This window comes from Cajanus cajan, chromosome 7, assembly GCF_000230855.2.
Source record: "Cajanus cajan strain Asha chromosome 7, NIPB_CcT2T_4, whole genome shotgun sequence".
NCBI lineage: Eukaryota > Viridiplantae > Streptophyta > Magnoliopsida > Fabales > Fabaceae > Cajanus > Cajanus cajan.
Genome location: NC_138523.1, coordinates 16,751,438 through 16,773,205, shown reverse-complemented (window position 1 = coordinate 16,773,205; position 21,768 = coordinate 16,751,438). Strand labels below are relative to the sequence as shown.

The following is a 21,768-nucleotide window of genomic DNA, read 5'->3' as shown; positions in this document are numbered from 1 at the left end:
TCAGAGCTTAGTGGGCCCAATGGGCTTGGTGGGCCTAGGGTGCTTCTCACATGGACTTTACTTGATTAAACACCATGTTTACTTGTATTTTCTTAGTATAGGAAGTTATTTGATTTTGGTCTTGTATTTTGACCATAGATTAGGGTTTAGATATTTGGGCTTATTTTTGGGCTTCTTAGGCTTTGGGCTTTTGATACCCAATATTAGGCTCATTCTTCTTCTTGTATTTTTTCCTATTCATTGTATTTTCTTGACCATTGTATTTAGGTCATTTGATTAGGTTTTAAGGAGGATTATTAGTTTAATAGGATTAGGGTAAATTAGGTTAAATTTATGATGTATTTAAGTTGCATTTAGGTCACACATTTGGCACCACCTTGGCTGCACAAGTGTGACACCGAAATGCAACCCTAAATACATACTAAATTCAACCTAAATGCATTAGCATTAGTGTGACCGGTTTAGGACATGTGAGACAAGTTTTGAAATTCAAAATTTTTGAATTTTGAATTTCAAAACTTGGCGCCACATGTGCTTCCTCACATTGGCGCCAATGCTTTCATCCGGATTCCTATATTAGTTCCCTCCTAACCCATTTTTGTACTACTTTTGAACATATATGAAATTTGTGAGCCTTGAGCCGAGTTTCCTCTCAAAAGTCTCCAAGAATTCCCACCTCAAAAACCCTAGGAGAGTTCCTTCTTTCCTTCTCTTTGAAGTGAGAATCCATTGATCCTTTAGCTTGGATGCTTCCTTCCTAGTCTTAGGTTGAGTTCATCCGTGAGTTCTATAGCTTTCAAGTGTTCTTAAATTGTGGAATCAAGTCTCCTTTGAAGAAGATCTGGCCTAAGCAAATCCGTGGAGAAGAACCTCCTTCACTTCTCCTAGCTTTGCTATCACTACCTAAGATCAAATATGATAAGGATAGAGTATGTAAAGTCTAGGCTAAAGGAAAAGAAACAAAAACCAGTTTTCAACCTAAGAAAAATATAGCTTCTCAAAGAGTACTTGAACTACTTCACAAAGATCTGTTTGGACCTATTATCTTTTGCAAAGATACAAATATTCTTTCACAAGTCATTTATGACTCAACCTAAGTGTTCTTTGACTTGCCTCTTCAAGTAATTACTTAAGTATTTTTTGTATAAAAAACCTCTCCAGCCTTTAACAATTAAGTATTCTTTTAAGGTCAAACCTTTTCAGACTCAAAGTCATAGCACAAAATTAAAGCTGTGAAATCACTATGTTGTTTCATCTTATTATCAAGATATGAAATAACCAATTAAGTACACAACTTTTTATAGAAAGAATAAATATAATTTTTTTGTAGCGATTATTCTCTCTTCGCGAATATCTATATTCTTTTCGAGTTTTCAAGCTTCTTCATATAAGTGCTCTATGAAAATAACTACTGCAAATCCTTGAGTGTCTCTCACAAGTTTGTTTCGCCTGTTTTCCTTGTGGAGAGAAGTGTTCATTAGTGCATTAAATGCAGACATTAAATTTGTTTAACCAAATTGTTACTTCTTATCTAATTAAGGAAGTTATTTATCATCTTTTAGATACCAAATGAGAGGAACTATTCGAGGGATTAATAGTTCTTTTTGCAAAGCATGTTTATGTTCTTTTATGAAGTGTAAGTATCATTTTTTTTTATTTCTTTGAATTTCTTAAGAAATAACACACACAAAAATGATTTAATTATCATACTTCATAAATAATATAAATGAAAATTCTTTCGCTTACAGATGAAGTGAGCAATATGAGAGACTTAATATCATAATAACTAATTGGGCTAAAACCCTATTTTGGTCCCTTATAATAATTGTTTGTTTCAATTTAGTCCCACTTTTATTTTTGGTTTCAATTTGGTCCCAAATAAATTAATTGGTTTCAATTTGGTCCCAAATAAATTAATTGGTTTCAATTTGGTCCCTAATAAATTAATTGGTTTCAATTTGGGACTTCTGTCTAAATTATTTAAACGGAGTTAACTGTTGGTCACGTGGATGCCACGTAGATGCATAGGTGGATGCCACGTGGATGCCAATTTTTTTGAAAACACCTGGAACCAGAACGGCCCATTCTGAAACCAGAACGGGCCGTTCTGGATGCACTATTGGTGTGTGAATTTTGCATCTGAAACGGGCCGTTCCAGATGCAAAATTAACCCACCACCAGTACATCAGAACGGGCTATTCTGAAATCAGAATGGCCCGTTCTGGAACCAGAACGGTCCGTTCTGGATTCAGAACGGCCCGTTTCAGAACGTTAGTTAAGTAAAAATAATAGAATTATTAATTTGTTTTCTTTTAATGTCCTCTAAATTTTTATACTCATTTAAAACAAAAATATTTTATATGTTAATTTGAATTAATTTAACAAAGTATCATATGATTTTTAATTTTTTTAAATTTTTTTATAAATTTGATCTATACATGAAAAACTTTTTAATTTAACAATTAAATTTTTAAAAATTTGATATAGAACATTAATTATTAAGTAGAATAAATCTATCAAGACTTACTCTTGAAGTAAGTAAATTTTTTCTTCATTAAAAATGAAGATAATTTTACCACAAAATAAAAAACAATTAAACAATAAAATAAAATATAAAAATATTAATGTATTTATTATATTAAATAAAAACATAATTAAAATATAATTAATAATATATATTTTATAAAATTATTAATATTTTATATATAAAAAAAAAAAAAGAATGAATTTTTTTTTGTGGGGCAAGTGCCCCCACTATGATTAACTTAGATCCGTCCCTGCATGTAGCTGTGTGGTGAAATGTTAGTCTTGTCTATCCTCTTCCTTTACTTTAGGTTCTACCTCTTCAAGAACAGGTTCTTGTTGTTGGTAGTAAGTGGTTCACTCCAGCTTGACTAACAATGAAATAAAATCTGCTACCATTATCTTTAGTGATACACTGCATTGTCCTTAATGATACACTGTATAGCCAACTGTTTAACAATTGAAGTTATCAACTTTTATTGACAATATCATCAAATCCAGTGTTTGAAATGGTTTGTACCAAATCCACATAGATGCCACGTAGATGCACACGTGGATGCCACTTGGATGACTTTTTTTTTTAAACACCTGGAACCAGAACGGCCCGTTCTGGAACCAGAACGGGCCGTTCTGGTTTCACTCTTAGTGTGTTAATTTTGCACCTGGAACGGGCCGTTCCGGGTGCAAAATTAACACACCTAAAGTTCACCCAGAACGAACCGTTTTGGTTCCAGGTGTTTTAAAAAAAAAGCCATCCAAGTGGCATCCACGTGTGCATCTACGTGACATCCACGTGGCTAATAGTTAACACCGTTAAAGAAATTTTGACGGAAGTCCCACATTGAAACCAATTAATTCATTAGGAACCAAATTGAAACCAATTAATTTATTTGGGACCAAATTGAAACCAAAAATAAAAATGGGACTAAATTGAAACAAACAATTATTATAAGGGACTAAAATAGGGTTTTAGCCTAACTAATTATCTTATCATTATTTATTTTAGAGTATAATTCGAAAATTTTTTTTTTTGAAAAAATCTAAATTTATTATCATTAAAACTTTAAAATATGAGAAATCTAAAATCTTCTTTTTGATCTAACACGTATTCATATTTTGATCTAACAATTTTTTTTTAAATCTTAATCCAATAAATCTGCCAAAAGAAAAAAAAAAAATTTCATGAATGATTTTTGTACTAACCAACCCCTGCCGTCAAACCGTTACCTCACTGTGTGAACAACACGTTGCAACCCGCACTCCATAGCGTCCCCTAACACGTTTTTTGGCCTATGTTCCACTCCTCACTGTCCCTCCTATAAATGCCTCGCTGCATTTTCCGCCCTACTCTCTACTCCCATAATCGCCTCACCTTCGTACACCCGCCCGCACCCAATCTTTTCCCCGCCAACCCTCGGATTCCCACTTCCGTCATGGCCTACCGCCCCAACTTCCAAGGCGGCGGCCGCAGGGGCGCCGCTTCGTCCGCCGGTCGCGGCGGAGGCCGCCGTGGGGGCGGCGGACGCGGTGGAGGAGGAGGCGGCCGCGGTGGACGCGGCGAGCAAAGATGGTGGGACCCTGTCTGGCGCGCCGAGCGTCTCAGACAACAACAAGCCGAGGTTAAAGCAACCAAATAATTTGAATTTTGTCAATGTTCAAAGCTTATTATTATTATTATTGTTAATTTTGATAATGCACACTGCTAGTTCTTTAGTTCCTTTGGTGTGGTGTTAATGTTTTGATTATTGTTAATATTCTGGTTTTTTTCAGAAGGAGGTGTTAGATGAGAATGAGTGGTGGGATAAGATAGAGAAGATGAAAAGTGGAGGGGAGCAAGAAATGGTCATTAAGCGTAACTTTAGTATTGCAGACCAGAAAACCCTAGCTGATATGGCTTACCAGCATGGACTCTACTTGTATGTTTGCTAAATAGTTTTAGTTGCTTCATCATTTAACCAGATAGTTACTCGGGGCTATGCTTTCAATTGTGCATTTGTGATGTTTTATTATGTAATGTGTTCGTCCTATTTGGAGGGAAAGAAACGAGGAGGTATAGTGTGTGTTTGGAAAAACTTTGGATTCAATGTAACCCATGTTTGTTTCCAATCCATGGATATAGTTGCTTTGTTATTTAGAGTATTGGAATGCATGAAAATCCGTTTTGGAGCATCTAAACGTGAAACCAAACATGCTCATAATTGTTGTTCAGAAAATCAATGGTTGGGATTACAATGACATACATGCACATGTAAAACAAATTATAATTTTGTTTGGAAGAACTTCTCCATAAGTGTTTATAAGAAAGAAAATATGAAGGACAAATGAAATAAGCTTTCTCTCTTAACTAAAACAGACTATGTGTCTAATTGGTCGTTGTTTCCTCAGGTGTTTTGTGGGAAAAGGATTTTTTTGCTGGTTGTGAATTGTGATTCCTTGTTTTCCTTGTGAATGAACTCTTCATTATGTGCCAAATTTGTTTGTCCTAATATGATGGGTTATTCTAGTATCACTTGAAATTTAGTATTTAGCTTATTCTTCTAATGTTTTCCTTTTTCTCTGGCTTATGTTTGATTTCACTTTGCAAAGTGTTTGGTTGTAATTTGCTTTGATGTTACATGAATGCTGTTGTGTGAATTCGGGCATTCAAGTTTGGGTCTTTTTGAGGATCAGTCTGGAAGCAAACCATACTTTACATTCTTTAAATTTCATAAGTCAAGCCATGAGTTCTGATGGATTGAACTTTGCTGTGTACGATAAAAATAGATCACCAAACAGAAATAACGTAGTGTCAGTTGAGTTAAAACTGCAGTATATTTTGGAGAACAATCTAAATTTCTTATGCAAAGATTAACACAACAATAAATTAAAACGGCTAGGTAGTAGGTTCTATACAAGAAACATCAATAAACAACAATTTGAATCATAGATTTTCAGTTTAACAAATTGCAGATTTGTTGTATACATTTTCAGCTGTAGCAACTTAGCAACACATACTTTAAATTAAGGTCCTGTTTATGGGATTATATTGGTTAGAAAGGAGTTTGGTGGAATGATCTAGTGTGCAAATTGGGGATGGTGATGGTAGGCTAAAATGCATGTAAAAATGGCCTGGCTGGGATTTGACACTGGATCAAGCAGTCCAGAAAATGGCTTGGTGCCACTACTAGCTCTTGAGATAAGTATATTATATTAAAATATAAACTGTTGGCTCATTTTTTCCTCCTTAACTGTGGGATGGATAGATTTTTTGTTGTTGTTTTAATGTGCACTGAAGTACTGAACCAAATGGTACAGCAAACATTGTTTGGTTTGGATTTGTTTTAGTGCTGTACTTGGTCTGGCCAAATTTTTTACTACCCTAGGTTGCATATTGTACTTATACTAGCAGTATAAGAGCTAGGCAACTATAACATGTAACATAACTTTCTAAATTCCAAACGGTAATTGAATTTGTGGAAATAATCATTTCTTGCACATAATATGCTACATACTAAGCATCAATTAACAGCACTCATGAACTTGTTGAGCTTAATCAATTTTTTTTTCTTCTTTTGCCTAATATCTTAATTGTTTGATTTGTACTTGGGCAAAGAAAGTCATGCTTATAGTAAGGGGAAGGCTCTCGTTGTTAGCAAAGTTCCGTTGCCTGATTATCGTGCAGATCTTGATGAGCGTCATGGATCAACACAGAAGGAGGTGGGTTATACCTATCCTATTTCAATGTATGATTACTAATTTCATGTTGCATGTAGATATGTGCTAACTATGTTCAGTTTTCTGCAGATTAGAATGTCCACTGACATTGAGAAGAGAGTAGGAAATCTTTTGAATAGCTCACAGTCAGTGCCCCAGGCAGCAACGTCTAGTTTTCCTTCTGTATCAGCTCATCTAGGACATAAACAATCTGCAACCATGATAAAATCTGTTTCTTCAGAACCGACAGATTCTTCGAAGGAGAAACTTAGTGTTTCACTCAAGGAAAGGCAGGAACTTGTACAGGTATCTAAGCATTGGCCAGTTACTGGGCTGCTGTATGTTCTATTTTAAACTTATATCAGGATTGGATATTATTTATGTGCAGGCAAGTGATAGTTTGAAGGAAATGAAATCATTTAGGGAGAAGCTTCCTGCGTTTAAAATGAAGTCCCAGTTTCTGAAAGCTGTTCAAGAAAATCAGGTGGGCAGATATTTATATCTATCACAACAAAAATGTCTTATTTAGTATTTACCATAGTTTATTATTGACTTGATTCATATTAAGTCTGTAAGAAATATCTGTGGATCTTAATGGAAATGAGAAAGGACAAACTTTATTGCCAGACCTATGGGTGGAAGAATTTGTGAAAAGTGAAAATGATATATGGTCTGTTTGGATTTCTTTTCCTACTTTGCGTATGGATGTTCCTGAATTATCATCAATTGAAATCATTATTGGTTATAGATAACTTTAGTTCTTCAAGAGTAAAATTTGGCTTGTGTTTGCACAGGTATTGGTAATTTCAGGAGAGACAGGTTGTGGTAAAACAACACAGTTGCCACAATTCATTCTGGAAGAAGAAATATCCAGTTTACGTGGAGCTGATTGCAACATAATGTGTACTCAGCCTCGTCGAGTGTCTGCAATTTCTGTTGCAGCTCGAATATCTGCTGAAAGAGGTGAGAGTCTTGGGGAAACAGTTGGGTACCAAATTCGTCTTGAATCAAAACGTTCTGCAGAAACACGCCTTCTTTTCTGCACCACTGGTGTATTACTTCGGCAGTTGGTATTCCTCTCAAACTGAGTCTCCTGTTATTTAGATTCCATTTCCTGTCTAAACTTGTTTAAGTTCATGTCTTTCTTCTATTGCCACTAATTGGCATTTGTCTGAGATTTTGATGTTCCGTATGCTATTTTTGCAAGGTTGAATGTCACTTGTAGTAAATATAAAGCCAGCAATAGTGTAAGCCTCTTAATTTTGTGAGAGTTGATGATACATGTTATAAGGGTCAGAATTTCGTTTCTTGTACATGCTATTCCAAATTAAAGAAATTGAGTTTCAACATAAGGTTTGTTTTTGCTTTTTTAGTCCTAAATGGTCGTGTGAGAAGCTGAGTTAAATATAAATTACAAAGCCAATCTTTCATCTTTGAGCCTTCACCTTGTAGTTTAAGCTTTTGGGACAGTTTCTGCTTGCAGATTGTGGTAGTGATGCTTGTATAGAACATATAATTCATACTGTGAGTAGAGGATAGAATAGTTAGATGATTACAAGATTGGTCTATAACTCAATTTCTATCTTTAATTGGAAATAGAACAAATATAAAGTTAAGAATTTTGCAACCAGTGGCCTTGACTTGTTTTTACTGTATATGTTTTTAAATAGGTGCAAGACCCGTACTTGACAGGTGTTAGTCATTTGCTGGTGGATGAAATTCATGAAAGAGGCATGAATGAAGACTTTTTAATCATAATTTTACGTGACCTTCTTCCACGGCGTCCAGATTTGCGTCTTATTCTGATGAGTGCTACTATTAATGCTGATTTATTCTCTAAATACTTTGCAAATGCCCCAACAATACACATACCGGTATGCATTATTTTATATTTCATGTTATCAATTTATATTTTTTGATTTCAATGCAAATAAAGTATTCATTTATTTTATTTTATTTGGACATATATACCAGGGATTTACTTTCCCTGTGGCAGAGTACTTCCTAGAAGATGTGTTGGAGAAAACTCGATACAGCATCAAGTCAGATTTTGACAATTTTGAGGGGAATTCAAGGAGAAGAAGGAAACAACAGGATTCAAAGAAGGATCCCTTGACTGAAATGTTTGAGGCATGTATATATTTGACCCATCAAGCTATGTATTTACAATCTTCATGATGTATAAGATGCTTTGAAGTATCAACTTCTTTATTTTCTCCATACTTGTGGAATTAAGACTTATAGTTATTTATCAAATGATTTTGTTTCTTGTGTCAAGTAGACTCTTGTATGTTTTAGGGATGTCATATTAATGTCAATTTTGTTCATACCATTCTCCCCCTCCAATACTTTTTCCAATGTTTATGTATTCAATTTGTGGTAGTTATAGAATCAATATGGTTTTAGGGTCAAAAGATTTGCTTTTTTTTTTTTTTTCTAGAATTTTTTTCGGAAGATCATACATATAATGAAAGCTGTTAGATATAGTTTTATCTTATGGGCCTAGGCCCACTACTTTGTATATAAACCTATCTTTTGCTTTGCAATACACAAGGAATATGTTCTCTCCATTCACCATTACTCTCAACATGGTATCTAGAGCCTATCCTTGACTTTCCGGTGGACCCACTGTTCATCGGTACCCAGAAAACGTGTCTCATTCCGTTTTTCGGCTACCCACCTTGTCGTGTCTCTTTTCGGCAATTTTTTTTCCTCCTTTTTAGGGTTTTTCTTCGCTGCCGCCGCCGCCGCCAGCTTTCCGGCCGGCGACCCCCCCCCACCCAGTTTGCCTCCCTCCGGCGAACCCAACGCCACCGGTCGCGCGCCAAACGGAGGTGGCATGCGCCCCCACGCGCCGATTCTGTGCTGGGTGCGGTTTCTCTCTCCTCTCCGTCGGCCGCCGTGCGTGGCGGTGCGTCCGGCGACTTTTCCGGCGACGATCACCGGCGCCGGACTCGCCCCGACATCCTCTACCCCAATCTACTATTTGTTTTGTGATCGGACCTCGTTTGGCACAGATCTCTTACTTCTCGGGCCGTTTTTCTCTCTCCTGTTGCTGTTTCTCTCTCCTGTTACAGCACCTATGGCTTCCTCTTTCGCTGATCGGCCTTAATCCTCTATTTTCACTAATTATGCCAATGTTCCTCTTTCCATTGATAAGTTAGATGGAACCAATTATGATACTTGGGCTTCGGATATCAAGCTTTGGCTTAAGGGACATGATTATGTTGCTCACCTTACCCAGACAGCTGCTTCCGTTGATGAGAAGGATCGTCCTCGTTGGTTGAAAATTGACGCTCAAATTTGTAGTGTCCTTAAGTCGACCATTCATCCCTCCCTAAAGCAAGTTTTTCGTGCCCATGAGACATGTGTTGATGTATGGGAACAAGCCCGAGTGTTATACACCAATGATACTCAACGTCTCTATGGTGTGTGTCAAAATCTCCAGAATATCATTTCTCCACGACGCCTTGAGGGCTCCATGGCTGAGTATTTGGGCAAAATTCATGGCCTCCTACATGACTTCAATGAACTTTTGCCTCCTGCTGCCACTCCTGCCAAGGAACTAGAGCAACGCCAAACTTTCTTTATGTTGATGGCATTGTATGGGCTTCCTGATGAGTACTCTTCCATTCGTGATCAGATTTTGGGATCTCCGACCGTGCCTACCTTGAACTTGGCTTGGTCCACTCTGTTGCGTGTGCCTTGCAAGTTTTCCCCTGACATACCTTCTTCAGCTCCCACCGGAGACTCCTCTGCTTTGGTTTCTCAACGTGATGATCGTCAGCGGTCTCGCAAACCGGGCAAAGGTCGTCCCAAGTGTGATCACTGTCACAAACTGGGCCACACAATTGATCGTTGCTACGTCTTACATGGTCGTCCCCCTCGCCTTGCTGTTGCTGTTGCCCACACTGCCTCTCCTGTCTCTACTGCATCTGGTGCTACCCCCTCTGATAGTTCTGGCTCTGGGCCTCCAGCTCTCTTCAATGACTTCCTTAAATGGTATGAGGAACGTCAAGCTTCCAATTCCACTGCTTCTGTTGCGCACACAGGCCCTTCGTTTGCTGGTCTCACTCACTCCACCTCTCTTGGCCCTTGGGTCCTAGATTCTGGTGCTACCGATCATATTTCTGGTAATCGGTCTCTTTTCTCCTCTCTTTCTACCTCTGCTTATTTACCCTCTATCACTATGGCTAATGGTTCTCGCGCCACATCTCATGGTGTTGGTACTGTCCATCTTTCTCCTTCTCTCTCCATTGACAATGTTCTTTATGTCCCAGAGTCTCCCTTTAATTTATTATCCCTTAGTCGTCTTACTCGCTCTCTTGATTATCTTATCTCTTTTACTAAAGATTCTGTTTTCTTACAGGACCGGAGTTCGGGACGGATGATTGGCACCGGATGTGAGTCTCGTGGCCTTTATCACCTACGCACCTCTGCTCCTGTTGGTTTGGTGGTAGATTCCCCTTCCCTCATCCATGCTCAATTAGGTCATCCTAGCCTTGCCAAGCTTCAACACCTTGTACCACGTCTGTCTAAGTTGTCTCATTTGTCGTGTGAGTCGTGTCAGTTAGGCAAACATAGTCGTAGTTCATTTTCTCCAAGTGTCCCCAACCGAGCGTTGTCTCCTTTTGCTTTAGTTCACTCGGATATTTGGGCGCCGAGTCGGGTCACGTCCACTTTAGGATTTCAGTATTTTGTAACTTTTATTGATGATTACTCTCGGTGTACTTGGCTATTTTTAATGAAATCTCGTTCCGAATTATTTTCCATATTTCAATCTTTTTATAATGAAATTCAAACTCAATTTGGTGTTTCTATTCGTACTTTTCATAGTGATAATGCTCGTGAATACCTCTCTCACTCCTTTAAAGCCTTCATGGCTTCCCATGGCATTCTTCATCAGACTTCTTGTGCATATACCCCTCAACAAAATGGGGTGGCTGAGCGCAAAAATAGACACCTAATTGAGACCACTCGCACCCTCTTACTTCATGGTCACGTTCCTCAACCTTTTTGGGGTGATGTTGTTCTCACTGCATGCTATCTCATCAATCGAATGCCATCTTCTGTCCTCAACAATCAAATACCTCACTCTATTTTATTTCTCACTAAACCTCTCCACCCCCTACCCCCTCGCGTCTTTGGATCTACATGTTTTTTCCATAATCACAGTCCTGGTCTTGACAAACTCTCCGCTCGGTCTCACAAATGTGTCTTTTTAGGGTATACTAGGTCTCAAAAGGGGTATAAATGTTTCTCACCCTCCCTTCGTCGCTACTTGATTTCAGCTGATGTCACCTTTCTTGAGTCTTCTCTCTACTTTTCATCTACTTCCTCTTCTCCTACACTTGTCCTTGCCCCTTTACCCTTCCCTCTTGTCTTTGATACTCCTCCTGTGTCTGCTGTGTCACCCGACCCACCACCTCCGCCTCCACTTCAAGTTTATCATCGTCGGCAACGCTCCAACCTTCCCATTGGACCCCCACCCGACTCTACTTCGGTGCCACAACCTCCGTCTCCTCCGGTCCCACCACTTGAGTCTGACCTCCCTATTGCCCTCCGGAAAGGTAATCGTTCTACTCGTAATCCTTCTCCTCATTATATTACTCTGAGTTATCACTGGTTATCCCCCTCCCTATATACTTGTCTCTCCTCTCTTTCCTCTGTGTCTATTCCTAAAAATGTAGGTGATGCCTTGGCCCACCCTGGTCGGAGACAAGCCATGTTTGATGAACTGTGTGCTCTTCAGAATAATGGTACTTGGGATCTTGTTTCTTTGCCTCCTGGGAAGTCTGTGGTTGGATGTCAATGGATCTTTACAGTCAAGGTTGGTCCTGATGGCACCATTGATCGACTCAAAGCTCGTTTGGTCGCCAAAGGTTATACTCAAATTTTTGAATTAGACTATGGTGACACTTTCTCCCCCGTTGCCAAGATGACCTCTGTCAGATTATTCTTAGCCATGGCTGCTCTTCGCCGTTGGCCTCTCTATCAACTAGATGTTAAAAATGCCTTTCTTCATGGGGATTTGCTTGAGGAAATTTATATGGAGCAACCTCCTGGGTTTGTTGCTCAGGGGGAGTCTTCCGGTTTGGTATGTCGTCTCCGCAAATCACTTTATGGTCTTAAGCAGTCTCCAAGGGCATGGTTTGGTAGATTCAGTACTGTAGTACAACAGTTTGGTATGACTTGAAGCGAAGCTGATCATTCGGTCTTTTATCGACATTCCACTGCTGGGTGCATCTACTTGATAGTGTATGTTGATGATATTGTTCTTACCGGTAGTGATCATCATGGCATTTCTCAGATAAAACAACATCTTTGCCATCACTTTCAGACAAAAGACCTTGGTAAACTTAGATATTTCTTGGGGATTGAGGTAGCACAATCTACAAATGGAATTGTAATATCTCAAAGAAAGTATGCATTGGATATTTTAGAGGAAACTGGGCTAATGAATTCCAAGCCTGTTGATACACCTACGGATCCTAATGCTAAACTTCTACCAAGTCAGGGGGAGCCTTTCTCAGATCCTGAGAGGTACAGAAGATTGGTTGGGAAATTGAATTATCTCACGGTAACTCGTCCTGACATCTCTTTTGCGGTTAGTGTGGTGAGTCAATTTCTCAATTCTCCATGTGCAGGACATTGGAATGCAGTCATCCGCATTCTGAAGTATATCAAAGGTGCTCCAGGAAAAGGTTTATTATATGGCTACAACAATCATACCCAAGTTGTGGGATACTCAGATGCAGATTGGGCAGGCTCTCCCTCTGACAGGAGATCCACTTCAGGTTGTTGTGTCTTTATCGGTGATAACTTGATTTCCTGGAAAAGTAAGAAGCAGAATGTAGTGGCAAGATCTAGTGCAGAAGCAGAATATCGTGCTATGGCCTCTGCTACGTGTGAGCTTATTTGGCTCAAACAGTTGCTTAAAGAACTGAGATTTGGCGAAGTTACACAGATGACTCTCATATGTGATAACCAAGCTGGCCTTCATATTGCCTCAAATCCAGTATTTCACGAGAGGACCAAACACATTGAAATAGATTGTCACTTCATTCGTGAGAAGATTTTATCTGGGGACATTACTACTCAGTTTGTTAACTCTACTGATCAGTTGGCAGATGTCTTCACTAAATCATTACGGGGTCCTAAGATTGATTATATTTGTAACAAGCTTGGTGCATATGATCTATATACACCAGCTTGAGGGGGAGTGTTAGATATAGTTTTATCTTATGGGCCTAGGCCCACTACTTTGTATATAAACCTATCTTTTGCTTTGCAATACACAAGGAATATGTTCTCTCCATTCACCATTACTCTCAACAAAAGCAATTCCTAATTGTTGTTTAAAAGCAGTTAGCAACTTCAAGTTAGCATAAATTTTGACAATAGACGACACCTTTTTGCTTCAATTGGTGGATGTTAGTTGGGTCATATTCTTGATTTGGGCTGTACTTCTTTGATATCTTGTTGACGGTTAAATATATTACTCTCTTTCTATGTAATGCCTCTCCCATCATTCTAATAAAAATATTATCAAAAATAAAAGACAACAAAACTTGATAAACTTTTGTCTAGAATTTAGTGGTCTAATCATCCTAGCAATTTAAATTTTTACTCATCTTTTCTTTGAATTAGTGGAATGTTCTATATCTTGTCTATTGAGAGTTTCTACTTATGTGCTGCCTTCTATGTCACTGTATATACAAATGTATATAAAACGCTCAAAAATCTGTTTTCTTTCAGGATATTGATGTGGATACTCATTACAAAAATTACAGCTTGGGTGTTAGAAAATCTCTTGATGCTTGGTCAGGTTCACAGATTGATTTGGGTTTGGTATGTCTATGCAGTTTCTTTTAGGCAGATTAATCTGTATTTCATGAATTTAATTTTTCCAGCTTTTGGGCAAGTCTCTTGTAAGTGTAAGAGTAAGAAGTTATCTTGTCAAGATGCATCAGAAGTTTAATTTTTTTGGTGCAGCTAATGTAAAAGTCTGTTGCAACAGGAAGTATATAGGATGTGTTTTATACTCAGAGTTCATCTTATGTATACTTATTTCAACAACTGTGTTGTAAGATATAAAGGACTAACTTCATAGATAATTAACAACTATTAACTACAGTATTATTCTACAGTTGACTAATTCACTAATATTCTAAATGTACTAAGGGGTTGTTTGGTTTAAGAAAGCATTTTCTATTTTTGTTTTCTATTTCTATTTTCTTAAAATAGTTTTCATTTTCAAATTTATAAGATTTAGAAACATTTTTGTTTTGAGAACTTATTTTGTTTTCAAAAAATGAAAAAGCTAAAAAATGTTTAGTTTAACTATTTATAAAAAACATTAAATGTTTTTATTATATATTTACAAACAATTTTTAATAATAAAAATATATTTATATTGATATATGTTAATTATATACAGAGCATATCAAGTGAGAGGAGTGTCTTATTATGTGAGATGAGGGGATTAAGTAATAAACTTTGTATTTAAATTAATGGTTGTAATTAGTTTTCAAGTATAAATACTTTTTCTATAAGATCATTACTATAGTTATCATGACAACTACCACCACTCCCTGCCGTCACCATTGTCAATGTGGCCACCACCATCATTATTGTTGCTTCTACATGGTGGTGATGATGATGATGGTGGTGGTAGCAACATCAGAAATGGTGGTTGCAATGATGGTGGTGATGATGCCGACAACAATGGTGGTGACAATGGTAATGACAACTGTAGTTATGATGGCACAGCCGACAACACTACCACCACCACCATTTTTGTCACGTGATGGCAACGATGATGATGATGTTGGCGATAGTGACAATAATTGGTGGTGGCGAAGGTGGTGGTGACATCATCACCATCACTGCCGTTGTTACCATCATCATTATGACCATTGTTGTACCATCACCACTATCACTATCATTGTCATCGGTGAAAAGATGATGGAATGATGAAATCTGGAAAAGAAAGAAATAAACTGCTTTATAATTACGAATTATGTCACTGCATTTTCATTTTGTTAGAAAATATCTTTAATTACTATCATGTTTCAGGTAGAGGCAGCAATTGAATATATATGTCGGAATGAAGATGGTGGAGCAATTCTGGTATTTCTCACTGGCTGGGATGAAATTTCTAAGCTGCTTGACAAACTTAAAGGAAATAACTTACTTGGAGACCCTAGCAAGTTTTTAATCCTTCCTTTACATGGCTCAATGCCTACTGTCAACCAATGTGAAATATTTGACCGTCCCCCCCCTAACAAGAGGCAAGCATGTTTCTTTTGCCAATTTCATCATAGACAGTTTTCTGTTTTTCTCATAATTTGATTTTCTATTCATTTTAGCATCTAGGTTTTGAATGTTTGTTATTTTACTGTTGTAGAAAAATTGTGCTTGCAACAAATATTGCTGAGAGTAGCATCACCATAGATGACGTTGTGTATGTTATAGACTGTGGCAAAGCAAAGGAGACCAGCTATGATGCTCTAAATAAGCTTGCTTGCCTGTTGCCATCATGGATTTCAAAGGCTTCAGCTCATCAGGTATTGAAGTTACAGAACATGATTTTTCACAACATATGAGGTTTATTGCTCTCGTTGAAGATATTACTCTTCAGAGGCTGAACTTTCTGTTATTGTAGAATCCGTTAGCTGTGAAACTGTGTTTGACTTATTGACTCTAATCCCCCTGCCCCCTCCCTTCCCCATTTCCAAAGATAAAAGACAGAGAAACAGAGTAATGTGCAATGTTTTACTTTTACTAATGGGTAGACTTTTCCAGAGACGTGGTCGTGCTGGTCGAGTGCAACCTGGAGTTTGTTATAGGCTGTATCCAAAACTAATCCATGATGCAATGCCTCAATATCAGTTAGCTGAAATCCTCCGAACTCCTTTGCAAGAGTTGTGCCTCCATATTAAAAGTTTGCAGCTTGGAACTGTGGGATCATTTTTAGAAAAGGCACTTCAGCCACCAGATCCTTTAGCTGTTAAGAATGCTATTGAACTTCTCAAAACAATTGGGGCATTAGATGAACAGGAGGAGCTCACTCCATTGGGTATATTATGCTTGGATATACTTGTCTTCTTAAGCATGAGTCTAGGTTTTGGATGTTATATGAGGCTAAGCTAATTTAATACTTACAGGTCGGCATCTTTGTAACATACCTTTGGACCCAAATATAGGAAAGATGCTTCTAATGGGCTCTATCTTTCAGTGCCTCAATCCTGCCCTAACTATTGCTGCTGCTCTTGCTTACCGCAACCCATTTGTCTTGCCCATAAACAGAAAAGAGGAAGCTGATGAAGCAAAACAATCTTTTGCTGGTGATTCTTGCAGGTAAGTCCTTCATAGTGTTCAATTAAATGTTCCTTTCTGGTGGTGTTCATTCAAATATTACTTCATCGATCATGCTAGTGGCTCAATTATAAATATATTTTTGATTCAGTGATCACATAGCCCTTCTCAAAGCTTTTGAAGGATGGAAAGATGCAAAGCGAAGTGGGAACGAAAAGCAGTTTTGTTGGGAGAATTTCCTATCCCCTGTGACTTTGCGGTTGATCGATGATATGAGAATGCAGTTTCTCAATTTATTGTCTGACATCGGATTTGTTGACAAGTCCAGGGGTGCTAATGTAAGCCCCTCTTTTCTTTTCAACTGAAATACTTCTCCCCATCTTCCCCCCAATTTAGTTACCCTCCCTTCTGAAAGTAAAAGCAAGTATAATTTATGGCTCAATTCTGAACAAGTATTAGGAGAGTGGTTATCAAGCATAATGTATGTCTTTGCAGACTTACAACCAGTACAGTCATGATTTGGAGATGGTGTGTGCAATTCTCTGTGCTGGGCTCTACCCTAATGTTGTTCAGTGCAAAAGAAGAGGAAAACGGACAGCATTCTACACAAAAGAAGTAGGGAAGGTTGACATCCATCCTGCTTCTGTTAATGCTGGGGTTCATCTCTTCCCTCTGCCCTACATGGTATATAGCGAAAAGGTGAAAACAACCAGCATCTATATTAGAGACTCTACCAACATTTCAGATTATGCCCTACTTCTATTTGGTGGTAATCTTGTTCCTAACAAAAACGAAGGCATTGAAATGCTTGGAGGTTACCTTCATTTCTCTGCTTCAAAGAGTGTTATCGAGTTAATAAGGGTAATTTTCCTCAATTTTTTCCCAGCCAACTTCTGATGCTGTCTTTATAACTTGTTTTAACTTTTATGCCATGCTTGAACGTAACAATCTCATCATGGTAATGACATATGCAGAAATTACGTGGGGAGCTTGACAAGCTTCTGAACAGAAAAATTGAAGAACCAGGATTGGACATTTCCTCTGAAGGAAAGGGGGTGGTTGCTGCTGCTGTTGAGTTGCTGCATAGTCAAGTCATGAGATAATTTCTGGCATTCATTAGATATTATAATTAGCATAAATTTTGGCAATTTAGGTAGCAGTTTTTATTGATTGCTAGCAATAGTATTCATCTGGAATGTGTATGTGCAATATCTGTTTTTTTTTTGGTGGTTACAAAGGAGATAATACTACTTGACAAGGGAGGGAGAAGGAGACTGGGTCATGATCGAATTTCACAGTGGATTCTTCTCGCAAAGGGAACTCCGTAGCATTGGGCTACATATAGCAATATTTGACTCAGCATGTTATACTTGAATTTCTTTCATTAGACTACACTTTATCTTTTTCATAGAACGTTTTACTTTATTGATTATCCAAGGAAGTTGCAGTTTTCGTATTTACGTTTTATTTTTTTTCCCTAGACTGTTTGCCTCTATTTTTTTTTATTTCCTGCAATTACTCAAAAAAAATTATGCTGAAACTTTATAATATCAATCAGGTTCTGTCCCTGGCTATATTTTTAATGGCATTAATGAAATAAGCTTTAAATGAAATTAATGTTTAGGTATTTATAATTTCAGTGACTTTTTTAATTTTATATGTTCTTAACTAAGTATTTGAAAGAAAAATTTGACACGACTTACGTATTTAAAAGTTACTAATGTTAAACTTTTACCAAATGTAATTAAAATATTTTTTATGCAGTATATTTCCCCTTCATCTCAAATTTTAATATAAAGTATCTTATCAAAATTACAGTTTAACATATAGATGATTTATGTTTATTGAAATTTGTAATATCAATTATTTATGAAATATGATAAACATTTTTCTCGTTAAATTTTGTGTAAATATTCTTATTTATAATAATGTGTGAAATTACATGTTTTCAAAAAATTATAAGAAGGTTAATTACGTTGTAGAGTAAAAGTTCTGTAAAATTATTTCAATCTATAGTATTACAACTACTAGGGAAGTCAAAATTAGTTTCATTAAAAATTCATAATCAATTATAAACTATAAATTTTAAATTAAATGAATATCTTCATATGAACATTTCACATGTTAAATGTTATTATATATAACTAAAATTTATACCAAATTATATGCATAAATAAATAATATATTCAAATATATGAATTATATTTAAGATTTAAGATAAATGATTATTGATAATTTATTTTCTAATTTTAAAATTAAATATATAAATAAATATGTCAATAAAAAATTGAATCAGAAGTTAAAAAAAAAGTCTTTAAAATTATTCTCATCTAAAAATAATGTTAAAAACGTTCCATGTATTATAATTGTTCATATTTAATATATATGAATTGATTTTAACAAATTATTTTATAAAAATTTTAATTTTGTAATTTATCTCTTAAATATATGGTTTTAATGGATATAATATAAAACAAATTATTTTAAATTTGACATTTAAGTTAGTATTATAAAATATTTAAGTCTAAAAGATCAAACATATGTCATTTTAAAAGAAATATTTAAAGTTATTTATAATTGATGGATAATAAAAAAAATTATATAGTGTTAAATTAAACTCATTAAATTAAGAGTTAATCAGCTACATACTGTCAGTGTAAAGATTTTTTATACTAGCAACCAATTATATCTTTTAATTGTGTCATGTCACTGTTAAAAGTAAATGTGTTTACAGTGACATGACACAATTAAAAGATATAATTGGTTGCCAGTATAAAAAAACTTTACACTGATAGTGTATAGGTGATTAACTCTTAAATTAAGATCATGATCAAGCATATGTCACCCAACATTAGGAATAACTTTTTCTTGTTAATTTTTCTTTCTCACCTTTGTCATTAATAATTTTTTTTAATGAAATAAAACATCAAATAATTTAAAAAAAATTAGAATTTGTAGATTTGATTTATATATTAACTATTAAGAACTTTCAATTAAATGGTTAGATCGTTAAAATTTCACATAAATCATAAGTTATTGAGTGAAGTAACTTAAGTAAGAATTACTCTTGGAGTCATTTATATATATATATATAGAGAGAGAGAGAGAGAATGATACATAGATAAATAGATGATAAATTTAAGTTCATGTTAAGTTCAATAAACATGGTCTAATTATTTTATATATATATATATATATATATATATATATAATAGGTCATGTTAAATTATCTTCTAATTTTTTTAACTAACATTTTTTTAAAGTAAAATTACACAATTTTTTTGTCAACTATTAAATTTGTATATATTATACTATATTATCACAAAATATCCTAATTTAAATGTCATATAAGGTCAACTTCATAATTAAATTAAAAAAAGAATTCTATATATATTAGATAGAAGTCATTGACTTTACATAATAATTAGTAATACATCTTTAATTTTTGTAATAATATATGGTCGATATGTTTCATCCAAGTTTAAATATCATTGAGTCTTACAAATGACTCATTTATGATGAACTAAACTATAATATGTTGGTCCCGGTAGAACACGAATCTAGAATCAGAGATAAATAGATTCTACACTTAGAAGATTTCCAATGGTCTTTCAAGACTCTCTTTCTAATTCTTTACTTTCTTAGACCATTTCACATAATCACATTTAGATTACTATTCAATTAAGAATAACAATATCATATTTATTACACAGTGAATCAATTTCTTTGTAATCCAAATTGATTTTAATAATTACCTTATTTCTCTAATTACCAAATTGCATATATTATACTCAGAATTTTGAATAAGCAATTCATAACATTCAAATAAACAGTTTCTTGAAATTCTTTTTTATCAATATTAACAAGAATTATATCAAGATATGAATGTTAAGAGAGAATTTTCACAATGATCTATACTGGTTGTAACACCCTGGTTGTCATACCTTATATTAATAATATTTTAGAAATTATTATAGTATGTTAATGTATTTATTTTGGAATTTTTGGTACTATTTAAGTATTCATATGAGCATTATTTTGTTATAAAGCATGATTTGTAATTATTATTTTGATATTTAATGTAATCATTTTAATTTTTTAATTTTATTTAAATAATTATATGAGTCCTATTTTATTTATGAAACGTGATTTATAATTATTATTTTGATTAGTGATATATAGGTAAATTTTATGAAATGTATTTTATTAATAATTATGCTTATGTTATTTGATTAAAAGGAAGAGGTATATTTTAATTATATTAATTATTATATGGAAGGGGAAGGAAGGACGTGATGGTCATTTGATTAATTATTATTATTATTATTATTATTATTATTATTATTATTATTATTATTATTATTATTTATTATTTTTAAGAAGGGAGTTATCAAGAGTTAAGAGACGTTACCTTACGCTTCATTTCTCCTGACTTCTTCCTTATTCATTTCCTTTCTATGCTCTCTAAAGACCAAGGAAAATCAAGAGAAGGAGACCAACCAGATTCTGCCCGCGCTTCATCTTCTACTCATCCAGGTAAGGAGGGAGTGAGAAACCTCACTCAAGGGTGTGAGTATAATTGTTGGGTAGTAGGATTGACCCTCAATTCCCTGCTTGGTGCATTCTTTAAAAACAAGCAAATTATGAAAGTTTTCTATTTTAATATTTGAGTTTTCTGTTGGGTTCCAAGTTGGATGTAATGTGTGAATATATGTTTGATTTCAAAATTAGATAAGTTTTGATATGAATTAGAGTGCTCTATTTGTTCCTGTGGGAAACTCTATAAGAAATAATTAGGGGTATGATCTTTTGACAAGATTTGAGGTAGTTTATGTAAAATTGAGTATGGATTCATGTTCTTGGTGTTATTTGAAGTGTTTTTACTAATTAAATGATATAATTACGTGTTTGGTTGTGAAATACACAAGATTTTGCAAAGTTAAGTAATAGTTAAGTTGGGCGCAAGAAAGTTTCGCTGGGTAGATTTCTTTACTTTAGGTATGACATTTAATTCACCGGGCGCGCTGGGCGTGATCTATGATGTTTTACATGTTTTATGTTTTGTTTCAAGGTGCAAATTGTGTGGGAATTTCCTTATTACTATGTTAACGCAAGTAATGTATTTTATGAGCATAATAAGGAGACAAATCTCCAAATGATGATCTTATGAGTATGACTATGAGAAATGTGGAATGTGAACAAGTGACATGAGACATGATGTGAATTACATGC

The 21,768-nt window shown here is 35.3% G+C and overlaps 1 protein-coding gene across 2 annotated transcripts; it reads left to right on the top strand.

Moving 5' to 3' along the window:
* Nucleotides 1-3,750: 3,750 nt before the first annotated feature.
* Nucleotides 3,751-17,992, top strand: LOC109800071 (RNA helicase family protein). 2 transcript variants are annotated; one of them, XM_083061235.1, is made up of 16 exons: nt 3,751-4,142; nt 4,294-4,439; nt 6,120-6,219; nt 6,307-6,522; nt 6,605-6,700; nt 7,011-7,286; nt 7,887-8,090; nt 8,191-8,346; nt 13,975-14,067; nt 15,295-15,509; nt 15,626-15,785; nt 16,024-16,297; nt 16,386-16,578; nt 16,688-16,874; nt 17,032-17,397; nt 17,511-17,992. In XM_083061235.1, exons 1-16 carry the CDS (start codon nt 3,846-3,848, stop codon nt 17,637-17,639), a joined length of 3,108 nt encoding a protein of 1,035 aa, XP_082917361.1. In that variant the 5' UTR covers nt 3,751-3,845; the 3' UTR covers nt 17,640-17,992. The 2 variants fall into 2 exon arrangements, with proteins under 2 accessions (XP_082917361.1, XP_082917362.1); XM_083061236.1 differs by lacking the exon at nt 3,751-4,142 and having other exon boundaries at nt 4,300-4,439; nt 6,116-6,219.
* The last annotated feature ends 3,776 nt before the right edge of the window (nt 17,993-21,768 follow it).

Bases quoted from the DNA above. Each gene is read 5' to 3' on its own strand.
- LOC109800071 (XM_083061235.1), top strand. From the start codon at position 3,846: ATGCCTCGCTGCATTTTCCGCCCTACTCTCTACTCCCATAATCGCCTC. The intron at 4,440-6,119 runs GTATGTTTGCTA...GGGCAAAGAAAG, and splicing joins TACCAGCATGGACTCTACTT to TCATGCTTATAGTAAGGGGA. The intron at 16,875-17,031 runs GTAAGCCCCTCT...ATGTCTTTGCAG, and splicing joins ACAAGTCCAGGGGTGCTAAT to ACTTACAACCAGTACAGTCA.